Here is a 23,050-nt window from a genome sequence, read left to right on the forward strand (position 1 = left end):
TGAGCAGCAGCATAGGCGTAACTATATGCCCATGAGGGACCCGGTGCCATCCACCGATCCCCAGCATCGCCTTGATCCGTCCAAAATGGGCGTGGCGTGGGCGGGCATGGGGCAGTGTTGGTGGTGGAGTTGGGTGAGGGGCGGTTAGTCTGCTGCTGGTGATGGTGCTGCTGCTGCTGGTGATGGGCGGAGCGGGCTTGGAGGTCGAGGGCGGGGCGGGCACCAGGGGAGGCCATCCACTACGGGACCGGCGTATGTGGCGGCATGGGGGACGTCATCATGGAACCCATTGAGGTGTGCACGTTAGCCCCCGCCATCTGCTTCTGTGTGGCTGCGAACTTCATTCGCTTCTGCTTCTGGCGCTGATTGCAGAACCACACACGCACCACGTTCTTCTTCAAATCCAGCTTCTCGGCAATGGCTGCAATCTTCTCACCAGAGGGTCGTGGCTGCACTGCAAAATATGCCTCGAGTGACCGCTTCTCTGGGGCAGCGATCGATGTACGTTTGCGCTTCTGTTGGCAGTGGAAAAAATTTGTGTCAGTAATCTAACTTACCTCGTGCTCCTGTTTCTTGTGCCTTCTTAGCCTGAGGAAAAGAGGGAAGAAATGAGTCTGGAATCACTAAGCATTTGTAAGGATTATTCACTTTCAGAAATTCTGCACTGACCTTACAAAAACAGCAAGTGACTCCAACTACAGGCTACCGAACTGGTCTGGTGTTACAGTGTTCTGATCACTTGTGTCTGAAGGTCACTTACAGATATTTCACAGCTCAAAAAGTCCTCACCTGTGATGTGTGTTGTCTAGATTGTGGAATGAAACTTAGAGTAATATACAGTATAGGTAAGTCATTAGTGTAAAAATTGTGAGACTAAGAAGTACCCTAATAAGAGCCTCTTTATTCACTACTGGGAATACTCTTTCAATGGAGTGAAATTACCTGCGATGTGAAGTATCATGTACCAGAGTCAAAAACTTGTATCTGTGAAGGAGGGAATGATATTCTGAGCTTAACTTTAGTACAAAAAACAACAGTGGGAGAGAATGCACCGCTTCCAAGGTTTTAGGCCTCTTTGTAATACGTTGACAAATGGATTTTTGTTTTCAGCGTAGTTAACATGGAAACTCAATAAACAGCACCTGGTGATAGAAATGGGACAAGGTCTTTGGACGGTTAACCGGGCTTGTACAACTCTTGCTGTTGTGGCACTTACTGTCACTCACAGAACATTGATAATCACTGTTGGTGGTGATGGCTGGTTGATTCTTAGCATCCATTTGCTTAAATCACAAGAATTTGGTGTTTAAAGTGGTTCAGGGTGACAGATCCACCACAGTGGCAGAAAGTGTCAATTCACTGATCTCATTTTTTTTTTTCTTTTTTGAGGTGGAGGGGGGCAGAGTGGGGAACTACTGTACTTAAACGGGGCATAGTGGTACTGAGGTGCCGTGACATGAAGGAGGGTTGGCGGTGACATTGATTAAGTAGTGAGGGGGAGGGGGACACAGGTACTACCGACACAGGCCACATATAGCAACAACGACTCAAATGGTCTGATTCCATGATCCTTCTTAAACTCATGGTCCATAGTTTCTACTCATTTTCTGCCGCGGCCCTTAGCTAAGAGGAAATCGTAGCCTGGGATTCACACCTGACAAAGACTCTCACTTGGTGGCTCAGGCTTCTCTTGACTACACGAGTAATGGTGTCATCGCCAAGGGTTTCTCGTGTTGCCTAGTGAAGCTTCGAACTCCCGCATAAACATCCATGGAAATTCATTTAGTGTAACTTTGGCTACGTCTTCACTCCAGCTAGGGGTGGGAATATAAGATGCGTAGAAAATATGGCTCACAAGTCTACCACAACCAGAAAAGTACTGTTGCCTCTCTTCCTTCTCTGTGTGGACTTTGAAAAATAACTTGTTGGATCCGAAGCTGCTGACACCGATTGAAGGTTCATCTGATTAGTCATCATTGTCAATTGCTTTGGAATTACCAGACTAATTTTCAAAGTCCATGGAGAGCCAAGGAGAGGCTACAAGACTTCTGAAAATGATTGTGCAATTAAGCTAGGAAGTGATATTGTAAAGTCCAGTGAATATCTATGGATTTTGTGACATCACTTCATAGCACAGTTGCACTTTTGATACCATGAGGAGAAACACTGATCTGTGGTATCTCCTTCCTCAGAATGAAATGGAAGAGACAAACCAGTGGCTGTTACTGTGCATGTTTTTTTTTCTTCTGTGCATAGCGTGAGGAGGGGGGGACTAGAGGGGGGCAGGGGGTAGCTTTGAAGGCAGTCCAACCTCGTCTCGGGTCAGGTGGGTTGCCAGTAACAAGATAACTACTGACATTACAAAGTCTACTGGTTGCATTTTGTCGTGAATCAAGGGCTCTGTACTAATCCACAAATGAGACTGCAGTAATAAGTCGTTTTGTGTGTGTGTGTGTGTGTGTGTGTGTTTGTGTGTGTGTGTGTGTGTGTGTGTACAGTTATGGTTAGTAGTTCTTTTAGAGTCTCAATACAGTTCCGAAATTTCATGAAGCGTTGCTAAAGTATTCATTAATATTCAAGCCAGTTGGAAGGATTCGAATCACGCTTTAATAGTTTCGAACTCTGTATGAGTACCAGGATTCTTGACTGGAACTGTGCATGTGAATGAAATGTATGTTTGTGAAATATATATATGTATGTGCAATGTATCTATGCAAAGGGAGATTCATACACAGCTGATTAGTATGGCAAGGTCCCATTGAAGTTTGAAACTGCTTCGAGATAGTGCAAAATCTGTCGACCGCAGCTGTACGTGTGTGAAACAGATTTGTAAGGCGGTGTAGGCCAGGTATGTAGGCAGGTGAGGTTGAGGTATACAGGTGAGTGAGTCAGGTGTGCGTGAAGGAGAGTAAGGTCGAGAAGCAAGCAAATTGATCTCACAGGTAGAAAAATCAAATGTGGCCAAACGGATAATATTTTTCACTACGATGATGCCTTATGCTATACTCTTTTCACTTTAACGTGGCCTAAAATTGCCATCTCTCCATCTTCAGTGTTGAGTTGTTGCCATAGATGAACATTGGAATATGGTACTAGTCACGAAGCAGTGCAGAGCCTTAGTACTGTCTTATTCTATTACTGGGTTACATGAAATAGGCTACAGGAAGACCAAAATCTAGGCCAAGTTAAGGTGAAAAGAGGATGGTTTGTTCTTACTAATTCCTGGTGATTTTCATAAGATTTTGTGATATATTGAAGTAAAAGGGACTTGTGGATTTTTGTCTTCTAACCATTTCTCCAAGACAGCTCTGGGTTGGTAGCAAGAACTGAGAGAGAGAGAGAGAGAGAGAGAGAGAGAGAGAGAGAGAGAGAGAGAGGTCATCGTAGGAAACTGGTAAACCCTTTCACAACGATGATGCCTTTAATTCATTCGTGCTATCTCCAGGCAGTTTTATTCAGCGTAAGATAGACTTTGTGAAATAAAGGATAAAATACATCTTTTACCACAGCAAGAATGAATTACAAGAAGCAGGTGTCATCGTACTGAAGGGGTTAATTAACGAGTACAGGTGAGGGTGGGGCAGGTGTCATAAGCTTAATATAATCTAACCTAAATTATACACCAATCTAAAAACTACAATTATAAGTGAAGGAAATATGGATAGATAGAAGGATAGATAGATAAATAAATAGACTGACAGGTAGATAGATAGAAAGATAGACAGACAGACAGATGGGTAGATCATTATCATTATTTTTCGTATTATCAGCCATTATCACTTAACACTGATCATGGCACAGCGTGAGGAACTTAAGGTGCAAGAAGTGTGAGTAGAGTGACGGAGGGAAGGGGGGGGGGAGTAGTGTGAAGCCCAAAGCCCCCGTAAAGAGTGTGTCCAGGGTAAAATGACCCTTGTGGCAGCGATCAGTAAGGGCGAGAATGAGGGATGGCCAGCACTCAGAACAACCACCTTTGATACACGAATACCTGTACCCTAAGACCCCCTGTTAGCCTACCTTTACCTATTTTTGTACTCAATTTGAACTTACTTTGGACTCACTCTAAACTCGTGTTGGACTCATTTTGAACTCATTTGGACCCATTTGGGACTCATTTTGAACTCATTTTTGGACTCGCTTGGGACTTATTTTGGACTCATTCTGAACTCATTTTGGACTCACTTTGGATCCATTTTTGTACTCATTTTGAGCTCATTTTGGACTCACTCTAAACTCATTTTGAACTCGTGTTGGGCCAATTTTGGACTCATTTGACCTCATTTTGGACTCACCTTCTCATTTTGGACTCACTTTGAACTCACTTTGAACACACTTTTGAACTCATTCCTTTCTAATATTGTACCCTTTGTGTACTCATTTCCTGTTCATCGTTGCTGGCTTCCACCTATTAATTTTCCCCCCATTTCCTACTATTTCGTACCTGTTTGAACTATTTTGTACTTATTTAATACACCTTTGTACCTGTCTTGAACCCATTTCGTACCCATGTGACCCTATTTCGTGCCCACTGATGCCCATTTCCTCCAATTTTGTACCTATTTCGCTCTCATATCCTACCTATTTCCCCCATTTCTTACGTACTTTGTTTTTTAGTCATGGTGATGGTGTTGTGGAGGGATGTGTGTGTGTGTGTGTGTGTGTGTGTGTGTGTGTGTGTGTGAAGGGATGTGGAGTGTGTGTGTGTGTGTGTGTGAAGGGATGTGGAGAGTGTGTGTGTGTGTGTGTGTGTGTGTGTGTGTGTGTGTGTGTGTGTGTGTGTGTGTGTGTGTGTGAAGGGATGTGGAGTGTGTGTGTGTGTGTGTGTGTGTGTGTGTGTGTGTGTGTGTGTGTGTGAAGGGATGTGGAGATTGTGTGTGTGTGTGTGTGAAGAGATGTGGAGAGTGTGTGTGTGTGTGTGTGTGTGTGTGTGTGTGGAGGTTAGTGGTGCTGTGGTGGTGTGTGGAAGATGTGGTAATGGTGTGTGGGGTGGAGAGAGATGTACGTTTGTGGAGGCAGCGGTGGTGATGTGTGTGGATGAGAGTAGCAGTGGTAGTGATATGGAGTGGTGTGGTAGTGATATGGAGTGGTGTGGAGTGGTATGTAGCAGTGTGGTAGTGGTGTGGAGTAGTGTGGTAGTATATGGGGTGGTAAGGAGTGTGGTAATAGTATGTAGCGGTGTGTTAGTGGTATGGAGCTGCGTGGTAGTGGTATGGACTGGTGTGGAGTGGTATGGAGCGGCGTGGTAGTGGTGTGGAGTGGTGTGTGAAGGCCTAAAGTCAGAAGCGGGATAATTTACACAAGTCGAGTTGAGTGTGTACGCAATTAAGCCACGGCCAGACAAGGACCACTAGTTACACCGCCTACGTGTTACAGCATACAGTTCTGCTTTTCATTTTTTCGTTTTTATTTTTATTTTCATCCACGGAGGCTACGGTTTTGAAGATGGCTATAATTCCTGTTTTCAAGATCGCTATAATTCCTACCGATGTCGTAAATAATAGGCAGATAAAGGGAAAAATATAGTGCTTTTAATGTCATGGCGTCTTTTGTTTATCATTGTTACTCTCATGCTTTCTTCAGTTTACGAGAGATCGGTGGTCATGTAGGACTCCAGGGTTAAGGTCAGTCATATCGTATAATTTAAAGTCTCTTATAAGCTCAAATTATTGTTTTATATATATGGCACTGAATCGTTTATTGGATTCTAACGTTGGTTTTCCTTCAGCCATAAGAGCCTTTAAGATTAATTATATTTCTTGAGCTGAAAGTTACCTGGTCAGTGAAACTATAATGTCTGCCTGTCTAACCACATTTTCTTTTTTTTTGGTCTGTCCCACCCTTTTCTTTGTCTGTCTTACCCATTTTTCTTTGTCTGTCTGTCTCACCTTTTTTGTTTTGTCTGTCTGTCTCACCTTTTTTGTTTTGTCTGTCTGTCTCACCTTTTTTTTTTCTGTCTGTCTCACCTTTGTTTTCTGTCTCTCACCCTCTTTTGTGTCTGTCTTAACCCCCCTTTTTTCGTCTGTCTGTCTTTGCCCTTGTTTGGTCCCTGTCTCACCTTTTGTTTTTTGTCTGTCTGTCTTACCCTTTTTTCTGTCTGTCTCATCCTCCTTTTTTCTGTCTGTCTCACCCTTTTTTTGTCTGTCTGTCTTGCCCTTTGATCTGTCTGTCTGTCTTGCCTTTTTTTGTCTGTATTAACCCCTTTTTTGTCTGTCTGTCCCACCGTTTTTTTGTCTGTCTGATCATTTTTTGTCTGTCTGTCTCACCCTTTATTTGTCTGTCTTACCCTTTTTTTTGTCTGTCTGTCTCACCTGTTTTTTGACTGTGACACTTTTTTTGTCTGTCTGTCTTACCCTCCTTTTTTTGTCTGTCTGTCTATCTGTCTGTCTCTATTCAACTATGGATTTGCCTCAACTACAGACCTCCTACGGCTTCCCAGGCACTTAAGTTCACTCCAGGCTGTACTCCCAATTTCCTCTTGCCTCTCGGCCTCTTATTTCAAGTGGCAAATAAAAGGCCTCTTGATTCCACCCAGTTAGGGATTTGGAGGACCTGGGGGAAGGACTGATTTATTACCCCATTGTACCTTATGTTCCGCCTGACTCTATCTATCTATCTATTGCCAGACGCTTTAATCCTGTAAGGGGTGGCCACAAAATAATCGCCTCCATGTCGCCCTGTCCCCCGCCATTTCATTGCCCTGCTCCCAGCTCACCCCCCACCCCCCCTCTTTCATATACCTCTCCACTCCATCCCTCCATCTCATCCTTGGCCTCCTCCTCCCTCTTATTCATTGACTTACTGACTTCGCTGTGTATATACTGACTCACCGAATTAGCTGATTGTATGCTGATTCACTGACTCGTATTCACTGACTCACCTACCTTGCTGACTCACTAACCTACATAGTGGATGCTGACTTTATGATTAGATGCTGAGTTGTTGCCTTTTAATCTCTGTTTTATTTAGAATCACTGACTCAGCTACTGAACGTTGACATCTCTTTATTTATCTCTCTGCCTGTCTGTCTGTCTGTCTGTCTGTCCATCCATCTATCTGTCTATCTCTCTGTCTGTCTGTCTATCTGTCCATCTATCTGTTTATCCATCTATCTGTCTGTCTGTCCATCTATCTATCTGTCTATCCACCTGTCTGTCTGTATCCATCTATGTCTGTCTATCTATCTATCTGTCTGTCTGTCTATCTATCTATCCATCTGTCTATCTATTTCTGTTAACCTATCCATCCTTACACGACTCACCACCCGCCCTCCCATGCAAGTAACCATCTGTCTAATCTATCTATCTATCTATCTATCCATCAGTCTGCCTCCCACAACCCCCCCCTCCCTTCCTCACATACATACCCCCTCCCCACCTCCTCCTCGGTCTCCCCCTCCTTAATTAATCCCATCAAGAACCGCCTTTACGTACTGGGGCTGATCCGGCTCAACCCCCCCCCCCGTCCCCGCCTCCGTCAGGTAATTTCTCAGACGATTTCGTGGCTCCTTAAGATGAGAGAGAGAGAGAGACAGACAGACAGACAGACAGACAGACAGACACACACACACACACACACACAGACGGAGAGAGAGAGAGAGAGAGAGAAAATCCCCATGTGTCTTAGTAGTAACATTGAGTGCTGGCCAGAAGACGATTTAAAGCTCCATTCTTACCTTCCCAAACGATTTTCTTCAGCTTAAGGGGGATTACTGGATTTATACGGGATTAATGAAGGCTGTGACCAGTATAATCGAAGCTCCCTAACACCTCTTCCTTAGCGATTTATTTTGTTTTTATATGGCAGGCTGATATTTTTTTTAGATTATGCAGACTGTGGTGATATTAGATGATTGAAGTAACGCTGGAGAGGGAGGTGTAATAAGCAAAATAAATCGCTTAGGAAGAGGTGTTAGGCTAATATCGCCCTGTACGTTATTGATGCAGACTGGCGATATTAGATTGATGTAAGTGATACACAAGGGAGAGATGTAATAAGTAAAATAAATCGCTTAGGAAGAGGAGTTAGGGAGCTTCCTTAACCGGGATCTGCATCTGAGGAAAATCGTCTGAGGGAAGCAAGAATAAAATACAGAGGTCCTCGGTGTGAAAGGGTGAAGGGGCTGAATAGATAGATAAATGAGTGATAGATAGGTACATTGAGGGTCCACCGATAGATAAAATACCTAGTAAATCTTTGGCCATAGGTGAATAGGTAATAAGATAGATAGATAAATAATAGATAAATATAAAATCGATAGATATAGAATGTCCTCTTAATAAATAATGAAAATTCGACGTAGATAAGTGAATAAAATAAATGAATAACTTAAATAATTTCCAGGTAGATAATTGAACACCTGGCCAATTTCCAGGTAGATAATTGAACACCTGGTCAACTTCCAGGTAGATAATTGAACACCTGGCCAATATCCAGGTAGATAAATGAACACCTAGCCAATTTCCAGGTAGATGAGTGAACACCTGGCCAATTTCCAGGTAGATAAATGAACACCTAGCCAATTTCCAGGTAGATAATTGAACACCTAGCCAATTTCCAGGTAGATGAGTGAACACCTGGCCAATTTCCAGGTAGATAAGTGAACACCTGGCCAATTTCCAGGTAGATAAGTGAACACCTGGCCAATTTCCAGGTAGATAAGTGAACACCTGGCCAATTTCCAGGTAAATAACAGGTAAATAATTAGGCCTGAAACCCCCATTGGTAGTGACGTGCTCTCATCCTCACTTCATCTACCTCGCCCATGGGAAGGACCGAGGGGGCTTCCGGATCCCTTCTCTTGTTCTTGGCTTGGGCTTCGGCTTCCTCCAACCACGCCTGCAGGACTGGCTTGAGGGCGATCATATTGTTGTGCGAGAGCGTCAGGGATTCGAACCTGTGCGCGTGAGACAGAGAGAAAAGGAAATTGTTAGAAGAGAGAGGGTTGGATTTTTTTGGTGGTGATGTACTGTATGTGTGTGTAAAAAACTGTGGTATTGTTTTTTTTTTTTGTGTGTGTGTGTGTGTGTGTGTGGATGTGGAAAAGAGTTGTTATTATTATTATTATTATTATTATTATTATTATTGTTACATCACATATATATAATCTCATCATTTATCATTATCGTCACCTTTGTCATCATCATCATCAGCACACACACACACAAACACACACACACACACACACACACACACACACACACACACACACACACACACACACACACACACACACACACACACACACACACACACACACACACACACACACACACACACACACACACACACAGTCCCTCTCCACCTTGAACTCCCACAAAACACCTCCTTCCATCTCTCCATATCCCTACCTACCCACATCTCAATCTCACTATCTTTCATCTCACCTCTTTATCTCACATCTCACCTGCCTATAACTATCTCACATCTCACCTGCCTATCTCTGTCTCACTATCTCTTATCTCACCTGCAGATTGTGGACTGTGATAGGGCCCCCACTCCAGGAAGCTTGAGGTTGGCCAATGCTTTGCCCACATCAGCTTGAGTGACTCCCAGCTTGATACGACGTTGCTTAAATCTCTCTGCGAAGGCCTCCAGCTCGCGAGGGTCCGTGTCCGTGTCGTGCATGCTGAGGGGAAAGGAAAGTACGAAGACGGACGTTAATGAGCTTCTTGGATCGGCAGGTAAAAGGTGAGACTAGGAGCTGAAAGTAGACGTATATGGAAGAGCCAAGTTGTGTGGATTTGAGTAACCTTGAGCATGTTTTGGTAATTGGTAGGTTAGGTTAGAATGAGACCTGTTACAGAGTGTTTTGGTGAAAGGGGGGGAGGGAGGGTGAGCCAGGGGTAGGGGAGGGAGGGGAAGAGGGGAAAGGGGAGGGCGGGGGGAGGTCAGGGAGGAGGGGAGGGGAGGTCAAAGGTTATAGCATGCGTGGTACAAGACAGGAGTAAATCGGGTTTGGTCGGCTTAACGTCAGATGAAGAAAAGTAAATGTAGTTGGGATGGTGGTGGTCTTCTGTGTGAGAGAGAGAGAGAGAGAGAGAGAGAGAGAGAGAGAGAGAGAGCATTTCTTACTTTCTACCAACCTACCTACTTCACCTTCCTTCCATTCCTGCCTCGTCTTCCATATTCTTCCATCTACCTGTCTACCCACCTACCCGCCTGCTTACCTACCTACCTACCTACCTACCTTACCTCCATTCCCGCCTCACCTCCCTTCAGTTCCTCTACAACCTGCCTCACCTTGTCCTTTGTTCTCTCTCTCTCTCTCTCTCTCTCTAGTATCTCCCTTTTCTTTTTTTTTTCTTGTTACAATTTTCTTCAGTCCCCCCTCCCTCTCTCCCTCTAGTTCTTTCTCTTCTCTCCCTTTCTCTCCATCTCACCCTCCTCGTCTTCCTCTCTTCTCTTCTCTGTAAGTCCTCACCCAGTTACTTCACTTTCCCTCCCCCCCCCTTTCTCTCCCTCTCTCTCTCTCTCTCTCTCTCATCGCTTCCAGTTTACCCCTCTCGCCATTTCTCTCTCTCCAGTCTTTCCTTTCTTTCTGCCTCTCCCCCTCCATTCTCTCCCTCTTTCCTCCGTTCCCTCTCTCCTCCATTCTCTCCCTCTCTGTCCTCTATTCTCTCCGTCTCTCTCTCGCTCCATTCTCTCCACTCAGCGTCCCCTCCGCCTCTCCCCCTTGTGGCAATGCGCAGTGCTGGAGGGGTGACTGCCATAATAACCTCGCTGAATAGGGTGCTGACTGGCCGAGTGCTGAGGTGCTGTGCTGCGTGTTTGACTTAGAGAGGTGCTGTGGGGTGAGGGAAGAGGGGTGTGTGGGCGTATGGAGGTGAGGGGAGGGGTGGGAGGGGGTGGGAAAGTAAGTGTGGGCGTATGGAGGTGAGGGAAAGGGGCAAGGAGGGGTGGGAAAGTGAGTGTGGGTGTGTGTGGGTGAGGGGAGGGGTGTGTGGGGGTGAGGGGAGGGGTGAGAGGGGGTGGGAAAGTAAGTGTGGGTGTGTGTGGGTGAGAGGAAGGGGTGGGAGTGGGTGGGAAGATAAGTGTGGGTGTGTGGGGGCGAGGGGAAAGAGTGAGAGGGTCTATGTAAGGGTGAGGGAAGGGGTGAGAGGAGTGAAAACGAGTGTGGGTGTGTGTGGGCGAAGGAAGAGTTGAAAAGGGATGTGTGGGTGTATATGTGTGTCGGTGTAGGAGGTAAGAAAAATGTACAGTTTTGGGATATGTGAGAAAAGGGGTGTAAGGATGTGTATGTAGCGAAAGCGGGTGAAAGTGAGGGTCCTTGAGAGTGTGTGGGGGTAGATAGATAGATAGTTAGATAGGCAGACAGATAGGTATGGATAGATAGATAGGTAGATAGACACCAGCACCAACCTGAGGGGCATATGTGGATGGGTGAGACCGGGGTGGGGCATCATCGTATTCATGGGACTGTGGGTGTAGACTGCCCCGTGGAGCTGGTGCATGGACCCGCCGTCACTCATGGGCGTGAGCGTGGTCATCGAGGAAGAGGAGATTGGGTCCAGCATCTCCAGACCATCCATGCTGTGATGCCCCATCTGTGTAGGGGGAGAGATTGAAGTTAGTTTTTTTTTGGGGGGGTGTGTGGGTGGGGTGTTGTGTGTGTGGGGGTGTTGTTTGTGTGGGAGGTCTTGTGTGTGTGTGTGGGGTGTCGTGTGTGTGGGGGTGTTGTTTGTGTGGGAGGTCTTGTGTGTGGGGGGTGTCGTGTGTGTGTGTGTGTGTGTGTGTGTGTGTGTTAGTATAAACGTAAGGGTGAGATTATGTGGCTTTATTTCTGTGTCTGTCTGCCTATCTATCTGTCTATTTCACACACACACACACACACACACACACACACACACACACACACACACACACGACCCCCTGTACAACGACCACGCTAAACCCACACGGTAGGTCGTAATAAAAAGAGAGAGAGAGATGTATCAAACCCTCTCCTCTTTTTCTGTCTCTCTCTTTCCCTGTCTCTCTCTTTCACTCTCTTTCCCTGTCACTCCGTCTCTTTCCCTGTCTCTCTCTCTCTGTCTCTGTATATACCTGTCTCTGTCTGTCTATTGATCTGGGTCTGTCTTTTTGTGTATCTGTCTGTCTATCTATCTGTCTTTCTCTTGCCTCACCCACCCATCTATCACACCCTTCCCCCTCCTCTCCCCTTCCCCCACCTTTCCCCACCCTAACTCATCCCCCCAACCACACCCTCACCTTCCCTACACCCCCCCATCCCCACCTTCCCTCACCACCCACATCCCAGCCTCTCCCCACCTCACACCACACCCTACTCCCACCTCATACCACACCCCACCCAACTCCTCCCTTCCCCTACCCTACACCACCACCACAGTCAACGGATTGGACAACTTTTGGCATTGTCGGCGTCCATCTCCCCTCAAAGTGTTGTAAGCACTGAACTCTGGGTGATAAGGAGGGTGTTAGAGGGTGTTAAGGTCATGTAAATCCTGGTAGAGCTTTGGTGATAGGGTTTTAGAGCGTGTTAAGCTTCTATCCTGGTTAAGCTTTGTGATTTATGCTGTGTGTTTGGTTTTTAACACGTGTAGTCTGTGTTATAGTATTGCCTGCTTAATGACAACAACACACACACACACACACACACACACACACACACACACACACACACACACACACACACACACCATCATCATCATCATCATCATCATCATCATCATCATCATCATCATCAAGAGGCTAAGCGCGCGACACTCTCACAGACACCTCGCTCTCCAGGTACATAAAAACAATGGCTGGAAAATATGGAAGGCGGGAGAGAGCGATAAAAGACCCCCCCCCCTACTGTCATAAGTCCCCCCCCCTCTCTCTCTCTCTCTCTCTCTCTCTCTCTCACACACACACACACACACACACACACACACACACACACACACACACACACACACACACTCACATTGACCTTAGTTACTGTTATTATTATTATTATTATTATTATTGTTATTATTATTATTATTATTACTATTATTATTATTATTATTACTATTACTATTATTACTATTATTATTATTATTATTATTACGCCTGGCAAGCTTGATATATCCCTGAGTATACTGTTGTCAATATAACTTTTGCCATTCCTGTATCTACTTATATACCACCGGGCACAAAAAGTTATACCCTTCTACTGCGTCTGCTTCACACTTTTGGCACGTCTGTCACTTTCCTCCCTGACGCATCATATCAGAGAGAATCATATGTGGTCAAAAAATATAACAAGCAGGAGGAGGAGGAGGGAAAGAAGAAGGAGGAGAGAAGGAGATGGAAAAGGAAGAGGAGGAGGAGGGGGAAGAGAGAGGAGGGAGGGAAAAAGGAGGAGGAAGGAAGGAAGGAAGGAGAAAGTGGGGAGAAGTGAAGGAAAGACAGTAGTAAGCACGTTGAGGTTACATTCTTATCAGGGAAAATATATGTATATGAAACAGCAACAGCAAGAACAGCCATAGTAATAACAGCAGACGCAGTTGGAGGAGGGAAAGGAGAGGAGGAGGGAGGAGGGGAGGAAAGGAGGAGAGGGGGAGGGGAATAGAGGAGGAGGAAGAGAAGTGGAAAGGGGAAAGGTTGGGATGAAGATGATGATGGTGAAAGCGACAAGTAGGAACAGAATATTTAACAGCGAAGACAGCAGGAGTCGCAGTGGTAAAAACAGCAGTAAGAAGCAGGGAAGAAGGAAGTGGGGGAAGGAGAAGGAGGGGGAGGAGAGGAGAAGGGAGAAGGGGGGGGAAGGAGGAGAGGAGAGGGATACGAAAAAGGGGGAGAAATGGTGAGGGGAAGGAAGTGGAAGAGTAGAGGAAAGGGGAAGAAAGGAAAGATGTGTGTGTGGGGGGGATGAGGAAGGGGAAAAGAGGCAGGGAGGGAAAGGAGAAGGGGAGAGGAAAGGAGAAGGGGGAAAGGCAGGAGGAAAGGGAAGATGTGGAGAGAGGAGGAGAGAGAAGAGTAGGGGGGGAGGGGGTGCAAGGCAATAGTAAGCACATCTACTTGAGCAGCGCGACACAAGACATTCTACTGCGGCATGGCGGGGGTTGGGGGGGTGATGGTGGGGGGTGGTGGAGATGGAGGGGGGCTAGGTCGTCCCAGGTCACGTGTGTTAGGGGTCCCTGGGGGGGTGCCTGGGCCGCTAACCTGGCTCTCTGGGGGACACTCACAGGGCCGCTCCAGTGCCACAGGGCCATCACACCACCACCACACTCCCTACCACACCTAACACTACTACCACATCACACCAGGACCGCACTCCCTACCACACAATACCCTACTACCACATCACACCACTACCACACTCCCTACCACACCTAACACACTACTGCCACACGGTACTAACACCATCACTTCCAATACTGCCACCACCACAACTACCAACACCACCACTACCAACGCCGCTGACCACCTTCACCACTATTACTACCACCACCATCACTCCTACCACAACTACCACCACCATCACTCCTACCACAACTACCACCACCATCACTCCTACCACAACTACCAACACCACCACTACCAACGCCGCTGACCACCTTCACCACTTTTACTACCACCACCATCACTCCTACCACACCCACCTCAACACTAACACACTACCACATATATCACCTCATTTAAAACGCCACTGCCACCAACACTACTACCACAACTACAACACTTAACCAAATAACACAGTATCACCCAATCTGCAGCCCTGCCATATCACCACCACCACAGCTAACACATCCACTAACACCTCCTAACACACTATCACCGTCCACCACATCATAGAACAGGACTATCACCACCACCACCGCCACAATCACCATTACTACTGATGGTGATTTCCTCTGCAGTCGTTTCATTTCTCTCTCTCTCTCTCTCTCTCCTCTCCTCTCCCCATTCTTCCCTCTCTCTTCTTTTCCCCCTCCCCTCTTCCTATCATTTCCCTCCTTCTCCCCTCCCTCCACGCCCTTCCCCCTCCCCATCCCCTCCCTCCCACAAAACCGTAAAAACTGCAGAGTCGCTTTGTGAGTTTTTATGCTTTTTTATTTAGAGAAAGCAATCTGTAATTCTATACCACAGGAGAGAGGCAATTTACACACACACACACACACACACACACACACACACACACACACTTAAAAATAATTACTGGATGACAATAAATCAATCAGTAAATAAATGTACCCATAAATGCACCTCTTACAACTCTCGAAAAAAAAAAAAAAAGAAAATGTTGACAATATCCTCCAGAAAAATGTTGATGGAAAAGTTTGTGGCACTATCATCACGTTGACCAATAAAACCTGAAGGATTTTACCTCGTGGTCATCAGTGTCTACTTACATTTAATCGCCTTACAGTCCAGGAATCACTGTTACTTGCACGTTGGGAATGGGGTCTGGAAAGGGAAGTGTGTGTGTTTGCGTGTGTGGGAAGGTGAGGTGTGTGTGTGAGAGAGAGAGTGAAGTGTATGTGTGTGGGATTTAGTCATAGAAGTGTGTGTGTGGGGGGTGGGCGGATTTAGGAAGTGAAGTGTGTGTATGTGTGGGATTTAGTCAGCGAGGTGTGTGTGTGTGTATGTGTGTTTTAGTGAGTTATAGTTGTTACCTGTTCATGATCATTACCTGCGTGTTCCATGGGTGTATTCTAACCACGTCACCCTTTTCTCAGTTCCTTTAAACCCCTGCACTACGCACGGCCCTCACCTCGCTAGGATCATTACCACCCCCACCATCATCGTCACAGCTACCCTGCCACCATGATTATCTATTATGGGAGTGGCCCAGTTCCGTCGCGTGAAAACAGACTATTTCGCATCACCACATCACCATCAACCACAACTATCACCATACTCCTCCAGTCCCCAGCCTCTACCATCACCACTATCACCACAACAATAACCACAACTACCAAAATTGCCATACACACTAACCCTTATACTCTCTCTCTCTCTCTCTCTCTCTCTCTCTCTCTCTCTCTCTCTCTCTCTCTCTCTCTCTCATGGAAGGTAAGTTTCATGTTCGTCCCTCTTTCCTTCTCTCCCCTCCCTCTCCTTCCCTCCCAAATTCCCTCTCTCCCTCTCTCCCTCCCTCCCATTTTTCACTCCCCTCTTCTCCCATTTTCCTCCCCAGTGTCTTCCTCCCTTTCATTTTCTTGCTCATTTTGCCATATCGTCTTTGCTCTCTCTCTCTCTCTCTCTCATATTCGTTCGTGTTGCTATCTTTCCTCGGTCGATTTTTGTTTTTCCTTCCAGCTCTTTCTCTCATCCTCCCCTCCATCCCATTCACCCCCACATCTCCCCCAACCCTCCCTACGGACATTAGACAGCTCCCCACCCCTCCTCCCTCTCCCCAACCTTCCTCCCCAACCCTCAGCACACACAGCCATCCCATCTTACAGCTCTCCCCCATCCTCTCCTCTCCCCCTCTACACCATTCACCCTCACCTCTCCCCCACCCCTCCCTACGGACATTAGACACCCCCTACCCCTCCTCCCCACCTCCCCAAGCCCTCTTTCTCCCCTCCCCACCCCCAGCAGGCTCGGGTCTCTCCATATAGAGGTTCTTTAAGCATGCTGTCCTGTTGGGCTTTCCACCAAATTGCTGTTCGGAGGCAAGGAAGGGACGTCTTGGGTTTACCTCAGTCCCCCCTCCTCTCTCTCTCTCTCTCTCTCTCTCACACACACACACACACACACACACACACACACACACACACACACACACACACACACACACACACACACACACACACACACACACACACACATACATACATATATACACAAGCACACACGCACAAGAACTTCAGTACACACAAATAGGCACGCAAGCAAATATTCTCTCTCTCTCTCTCTCTCTCTCTCTCTCTCTCTCTCTCTCTCTCTCTCTCTCTCTCTCTCTCTCATTATATTTACAAAGTTTTCATCCCTACTCAGTAAAGATAAGTAGTTTGGAATCCTTGGCTTCATCTAACTGTGGGTGTTTGGAGAGAGAGAGAGAGAGAGAGAGAGAGAGCAGAGGTGTTTGAGTATAGTTAAATGCGTGGCTAGAGAATGGGTGTGCATTTATGTGTGTGTGTGTGTGTGTGTGTGTGTGTGTGTGTGTGTGTGTGTGTGTGTGTGTGTGTGTGTGGTTACCGTGTATGCATGTCTTAATGTGTTTATGTACGTTTCATGGTATAAAACTGCCTGTGTGTGTGTGTGTGTGTGTGTGTGTGTGTGTGTGTGTGTACCTTTTTAATGTATATGCATGTGTATATGGATGTGTGGCTAGAGTGTAGGTATTTTTGTGCATTATATTTACATGTACCTCGTATACCTAACCACATCTATTCCTCCGTGTGCGTGGCTAGTACACACACACACACGAGTTTCCATGTGCGTTTCCAAGCATGTACGTTTTTTCCCTGTGTACGTCCTTCGCACAGTCCTAAGGAAACAAGCCCCCAGCCTCTCTCTCTCTCCTCCAGACGGCGACTTTGAACATAAGCATAAAGTTGCAAGAACGCGGTAAATGGGAAGGCGGGAGAATGGTCTGCGGGGCGGAGGCGTGCATAGGTTAATATAATTCTCCTAATGCTGCTCATGACTGCGCAGAGAAAGTTAGAGGGAGTGCGCAGGCGTTGTGTTGCTTCCTGTGTGTGTGTAGAGAAAGAGAGGGAGAGGGAGAGGTGACGTGTGTACAAGATAGAGAGGGAAAGGAATATGTTGTTCGTAGTAAGTATGTTTTTGTTGAGTTTTGAAGTGCTCAGATTTTGCTAACGCTATTCATGACTGCGCACAAAATGTTTGATGGAGTGCGCAGGCGTTGATTTGCTTCCTGTGAGTAAAGAGAAGGAAGGAAAAGATGTGAAAAAAGGGGAAGAAGGTGAAGGAAAGTTGTCTACATCCTGATTGTAATACGAGGGTTGGAGTGCGCATACGTAGAGAGAGAAAGAGAGAGAGAGAGAGAGAGAGAGAGAGGGAAACTAACATTTATTTTTTGCTTTGTTTCTTAGTTAATTTTATGATATATTGGACAGTGAGTTGTAAATTGATTCTCTCTCTCTCTCTCTCTCTCTCTCTCTCTCTCTCTCTCTCTCTCTCGCGTGCTTCGTCCTGATCTTATCTTTCCCCCACCCCTTCCATTCACTCTATCTTTTTCCCTAATTACTCTTCTCTCTCTCTCTCTCTCTCTCTACCTTTCCCCAATCATCTCTTTGCTTCTCCTCACCTTTCCTCCACTTTCTCTCCTCTCCACTCTTTTTCTCCACCTTTCCTCCACTTTCTCTCCTCTCCACTCTTTTTCTCCACCTTTCCTCTTCCTCTCTCTTCTCTCTCCACCCCTCCACCTTCTCTCCACCTTTCCTGGCTAAGAGCGTCCGACACAGGTGGAGGTGGTGGACGCAGGTGGAATGACTAATGAGAAAGCCACACCTGAACGCCACTCCATACCATCTCATTCCCCGACTTTTCCTTCTGTCATGTCCTTCTTTTTCTTTAGTTTCCCCTTTTTCCTTTTGTCATTTCCCTCATTTTCCTTAATTTTTGCTGTTTTCCCTTTCATGTCCTTCTCTTTCCTCAGTGTCTCTCTTCTTCCTTCTGTCATTTCCTTCCCTCCTTCCTTAATTCTTCCCTCTTTCCCGTCATTTCATTTCTCTTTCTTTACTGCTCCCATCTTCCCTTTGTCATTTCCCTCTTTCTCCTTTATATATATATATCCCATTTTCCTGTGGTCATGTCCTTCATTTTCCTTACTGTTCCCCATCTTTCCCCTTTGTCATTTCCTTTTTTCCCTAATTTTCCCCGTTTTTTCCTCATTTCATTTTCTTTTCTGTTTCCCATTTTTCCACGTGTCATTTCCTTTTTCCTATATTTTCCCGTTTTCCCCTAGCTTTTCCCTCTATGCCATCTCATTTCCGACTTATCCTCATTTCATTTTTCCCCACTTATCCTTGATTTCCTTCGTCATTTCCTTCCTTCCCCTTAATTTTTCTCCATTTTTCCTACCTTTATCTTAAATTCCATTCTTTCCTAGTTAGTTTTCCAGCGTAACCGTTTAATAGTAGTAGTAGTAGTAGTAGTTGTTGTTGTTGTTATAGCTCCAGGTTCATCTGAGTAGTCCACCATTCTCCTTTTGGGTGATAGGGAGGGAGTTGAGGGACGTTTGTATAACCGTATATTGGAGCCGCCCGATTATATCAGTGCCACCACGTGAAGGCGACCCTCTCCACCACCACCTTCCCCTGCCAACCCCATCCCCTGCCAACCCCTTCCCTGCTAACCCCATCCCTGCAAACCCCTCCACTTCCAACTCCTACCCTGCCAACCCCTACCCTGCCAACCCCATCCCTGCCAACCCCCTCCCCTGCCACCCCCTCCCCTGCCAACCCCCTCCTGCCAACCCCTCCCCTGCCAACCCCTTCCTCACTCTTATTCCGTTTTCCCTCTCCTTACTACATCTCTTCCCAGTTTCATATTTTTTGGGTAAGAATAAATAGATTGGGTTTATGTTGATGATTGATGATGATGATGATGATGATGATGATGATATTGGTGTATGGTTTACCTCTTTTCCTCCCTCCCTCCCTCCCTCCCTCCCTCCCTCCCTCCCTCTCTCTCTCTCCCTCCTTCCCTCCCTCCCTCCATCATTCTCTCTCTCATCCGGTCGTAACGTGCGATTACCATCATGGACTGGAGGGGTGACACGTGCCCCCCCCCCGTGTGTGTGTGTGCGTGCGTGTGCGTGTGTGTGTGTGTGTGTGTGTGTGTGTGTGTGTGTGTGTGTGTGTGTGTGTGTGTGTGTGTGTGTGTGTGTGTGTGTGTGTGTGAGAGAGAGAGAGAGAGAGAGAGAGAGAGAGAGGTAAATGTCAAAGGCGGAATCATCACATCAGGTAAAGGTAAGCTCGCCAGGTGTGTATAGTACAGGTGTATTCAGGTATCATTACTATTAGCCTTATTACTTTACCTAATTATCTATCCATCCTTATTTCAGTTACATCTATTTTCTATCCTTCCTTCTATCTATTGCATAAGTTTTTTTCTTTGCATTTGTGTCTTTGTATCCTTTTTCAGTATTTTTTTTTGTACTGTGTCTTAGTGTAATTATTTCCATTACATGAAATTTAATATAAACACGATTTTTACTCATCTCAGTGCACTGCAAAATTCCGAGTCTGTATTTCTTTTCAATTTTTTTCTGATGCCTTGATAATATAGAAAGCCTTTAACCCCTTCACTCAAAATTTGTTATAAGAGGCAGAAAAATGATCAGCTAACACCATCACAACTTATCACCAGCTAACACCACCATAATTATCACCACTCTGTCACCTCTGCGTTCCTCAGTCCCTTCATTACGAGGCGGTTCTAAGCTAATTATGATCGCCAGGTGCAAGGTAGAAGAGGAGAACGTAAATGCATACCTGAGAGGCTAAACTGTACGAGAAAAGGGAAACAGAGGAGCAGGTAGGGTGTGTGAATGTGTGTGTGTGTGTGTGTGTATGTGTGTGTGTGTGTGTGTGTGTGTGTGTGTGTGTGTGTGTGTGTGTGTGTGTGTGTGGATGAGTCATTTCCCCAAGTATTATCTGGCAAAATCAATCGCCGACACTTACACCACCGACACCACTATCACCGCCTACCTTTACCTGCCTCTGCCTCACCTTTGCTTCACCTGTCTACCTCCCTTTACCTCTCCGTACCTCTCTTCCTCCCTCTACCTCTATACCTCACCTTTGCTTCACCTGTCTACCTCTCTCCCTCCCTCCACCTCTCTCCCTCCCTCTACCTCTATACCTCACCTTTGCTTCACCTGTCTACCTCCCTCTGCCTCTCTCCCTCCCTCCACTTCTTTCTCTCCACCTCTCACCTTTCCCCCACTTCTCTTCCTTCCACCCCTCTCCCTTCCACTACCTCTCTGCCTCCCCTTCTTACCCCCGCCTCTCTGTGTTTCTATAATCAGGCAGTGGAGCCGCACGGTTATATCAGTGCCACCACATGAAGGCGCCCCTCTCCAGCACTCGTAAAGAAGTACAGTTAGAGGCAAAAGTGTGATCCCTTCTCCCTCCCTCTTTTTGATCTCTGGACACAAAAAAAGACTGACAGTGATGCGGTAAATCAAGATGCATATTTATCACCCAGAAAGAGACAGTGGAGGTGAACGTACTTTTGCATCCGGCTGTTAATGAGGGAAAATGACTAGGATTGCCAGGAGATGAGCGGAGATGAGTGGAAATGAGCGGAGATGAGTGGGAATGAGTGGAGATGAGTGGGAAATGAGTCATGATGGAGGAATTTCTAGTCACCTTTTACGCAGCCAACCTTGATGTCATTACCTCTGATTGGGCGTCTGGGAGAGATGATTGGAGATGATTAGACGAATGATTGGGATATGAGAAGAAGGCCTGGATTGGTAGAAAGAAGTGAAGATTGATGGAGGAGCTCGGGTGTATGACTTTATTATTATTATTATTATTATTATTATTATTATTATTTTTAGTAGTAGTAGTGGTAGTAGCTTTCGTAATAGTAGTGTAGGGCGAGAGGGACGTGTGTGTGTGTGTGTGTGTGTGTGTGTGTGTGTGTGTGTGTGTGTGTGTGTGTGTGTGTGTGCGAACCGTGATGCACCTAATGACTTAAAATTACCCCACGCGAGGCACACATAAATTCCCCCCAAGCGCCATTTTTGCACCCATAAACCATGCACTTCAGCGACGTATTTTACTAACCTAAAGACGCCCTAGTTCAGAAGGAGGTTACATGCAGGTACAGGAGTGCGCAAAAGGCTTCTCCTTGCCTTATAATTGACGGGGATTGTATATAAAGACCGTGATGCCAAAAAATTTCCTTGCCTATAACTCTTGGACACATGACTTCATATTTAACTTTTGAGATTGACCCAGTTCCCTCAGATGTAAATTGACTATAGTAAATCCTGCCGCCCAGCCCTTGTGTTGCCCTGGCCTCAAATCACCCCGCCTATTTCACAGCCAGACGCAAAAGTTCACCGTCAGTCCTTCGACAGCACTGTACCCTGCTTTCCACATCCCTCATACCGCATCAGTCAAAAGTTATCCTTCCTTCTCCTACGGTTGTGTGGTTCATATTCCCACTACACAAAAATACTTCCCGTCACACCTTCCCGTCACACCTTCCCGTCACACCTTCACGTCACACCTTCCCATCACACCTTCCCGTCACACCTTCCCCTCACACCTTCCCGTCACACCCTCCCGTCACACCTTCCCGTCACACCTTCCCGTAACACCCTCCCGTCACACCTTCCCGTCACGCCTTTCACTGCCACGGCCGGCGGAGAAGTGTAAGACAATTTTTTCTCATCCCTGTACCTCCTACTAGACTCCCTCGTAAAGCACAAAAAAAAAAAAAAAATCTTACTCCATATTATACTACCAGCAGCCATGTTGATAGCCTCCCCCCCCCTCACCCGGAAGAAGGAGCGATTTCCCCTCTCTTACCCACCTAGATATGACCAGACTATATGCGTTCAGTTTCTTTACTTCTGCGTACTTTTTCTTACTCTCGATTTGGTGTCATTTCTTGTCTTTTATTTTATTGTTACTGTGGTGGTGGTGGTGGTAGTGATGGTAATGATGATGATCATGATGATTTTTATTATTATTATTATTATTATTATTATTATCATTATCGTTTATTTAACCAATTCACTTCGCACCTGGTACTGTTATTTCTTGAACAAATTCCCCCAGCCACGTTTTATTGTTTTTATCAAGCATTTAAAAAGGTTGTATACGGTCAAAGGGCAATATACATAGTGAAATGTGGCAAAAAGATTCCGTAGAGTTCACCAACTTCTGCGAGGAGAGGGGTGTATTGTATCATTGCGGAGACAGTTCTTTATTAACTTGAAAATGTTGGCGGTCTTTAATCTATGACCTCTTAAGATTATGACCTATTTTAGCTACGAAAAATATACCATAATTTCGCCGCTTTGTCTGACGAAAATACGCAAAAATTTCATCTTTTGTTGTCATTTTAGTAATAAATTAATCCTTTGGTTGTGGAAATAAGAGATTTATTTTTTACCTACTCTCGG

The 23,050-nt window shown here is 46.0% G+C and overlaps 1 protein-coding gene across 1 annotated transcript in view; it reads right to left on the reverse strand.

Moving 5' to 3' along the window:
• Positions 1–231: 231 nt before the first annotated feature.
• Positions 232–23,050, reverse strand: part of acj6 (abnormal chemosensory protein 6) — a 159,516-nt gene continuing 136,697 nt past the window's right edge. Inside the window, exons 4-7 of the mRNA XM_080271416.1 lie at positions 11,359–11,543; positions 9,464–9,625; positions 8,755–8,893; positions 232–515 (exon numbers count right to left, since the gene is read on the reverse strand). Of these exons, the coding sequence (XP_080127542.1) occupies positions 240–515; positions 8,755–8,893; positions 9,464–9,625; positions 11,359–11,543 (762 nt within the window). The 3' untranslated portion in view covers positions 232–239. The remainder of the gene's footprint in view (positions 516–8,754; positions 8,894–9,463; positions 9,626–11,358; positions 11,544–23,050) is intronic.

The sequence above is a fragment of the Coenobita brevimanus genome, chromosome 46 (genome assembly GCF_032717465.1).
Source record: "Coenobita brevimanus isolate Jiangsu-jjx chromosome 46, ASM3271746v2, whole genome shotgun sequence".
NCBI lineage: Eukaryota > Metazoa > Arthropoda > Malacostraca > Decapoda > Coenobitidae > Coenobita > Coenobita brevimanus.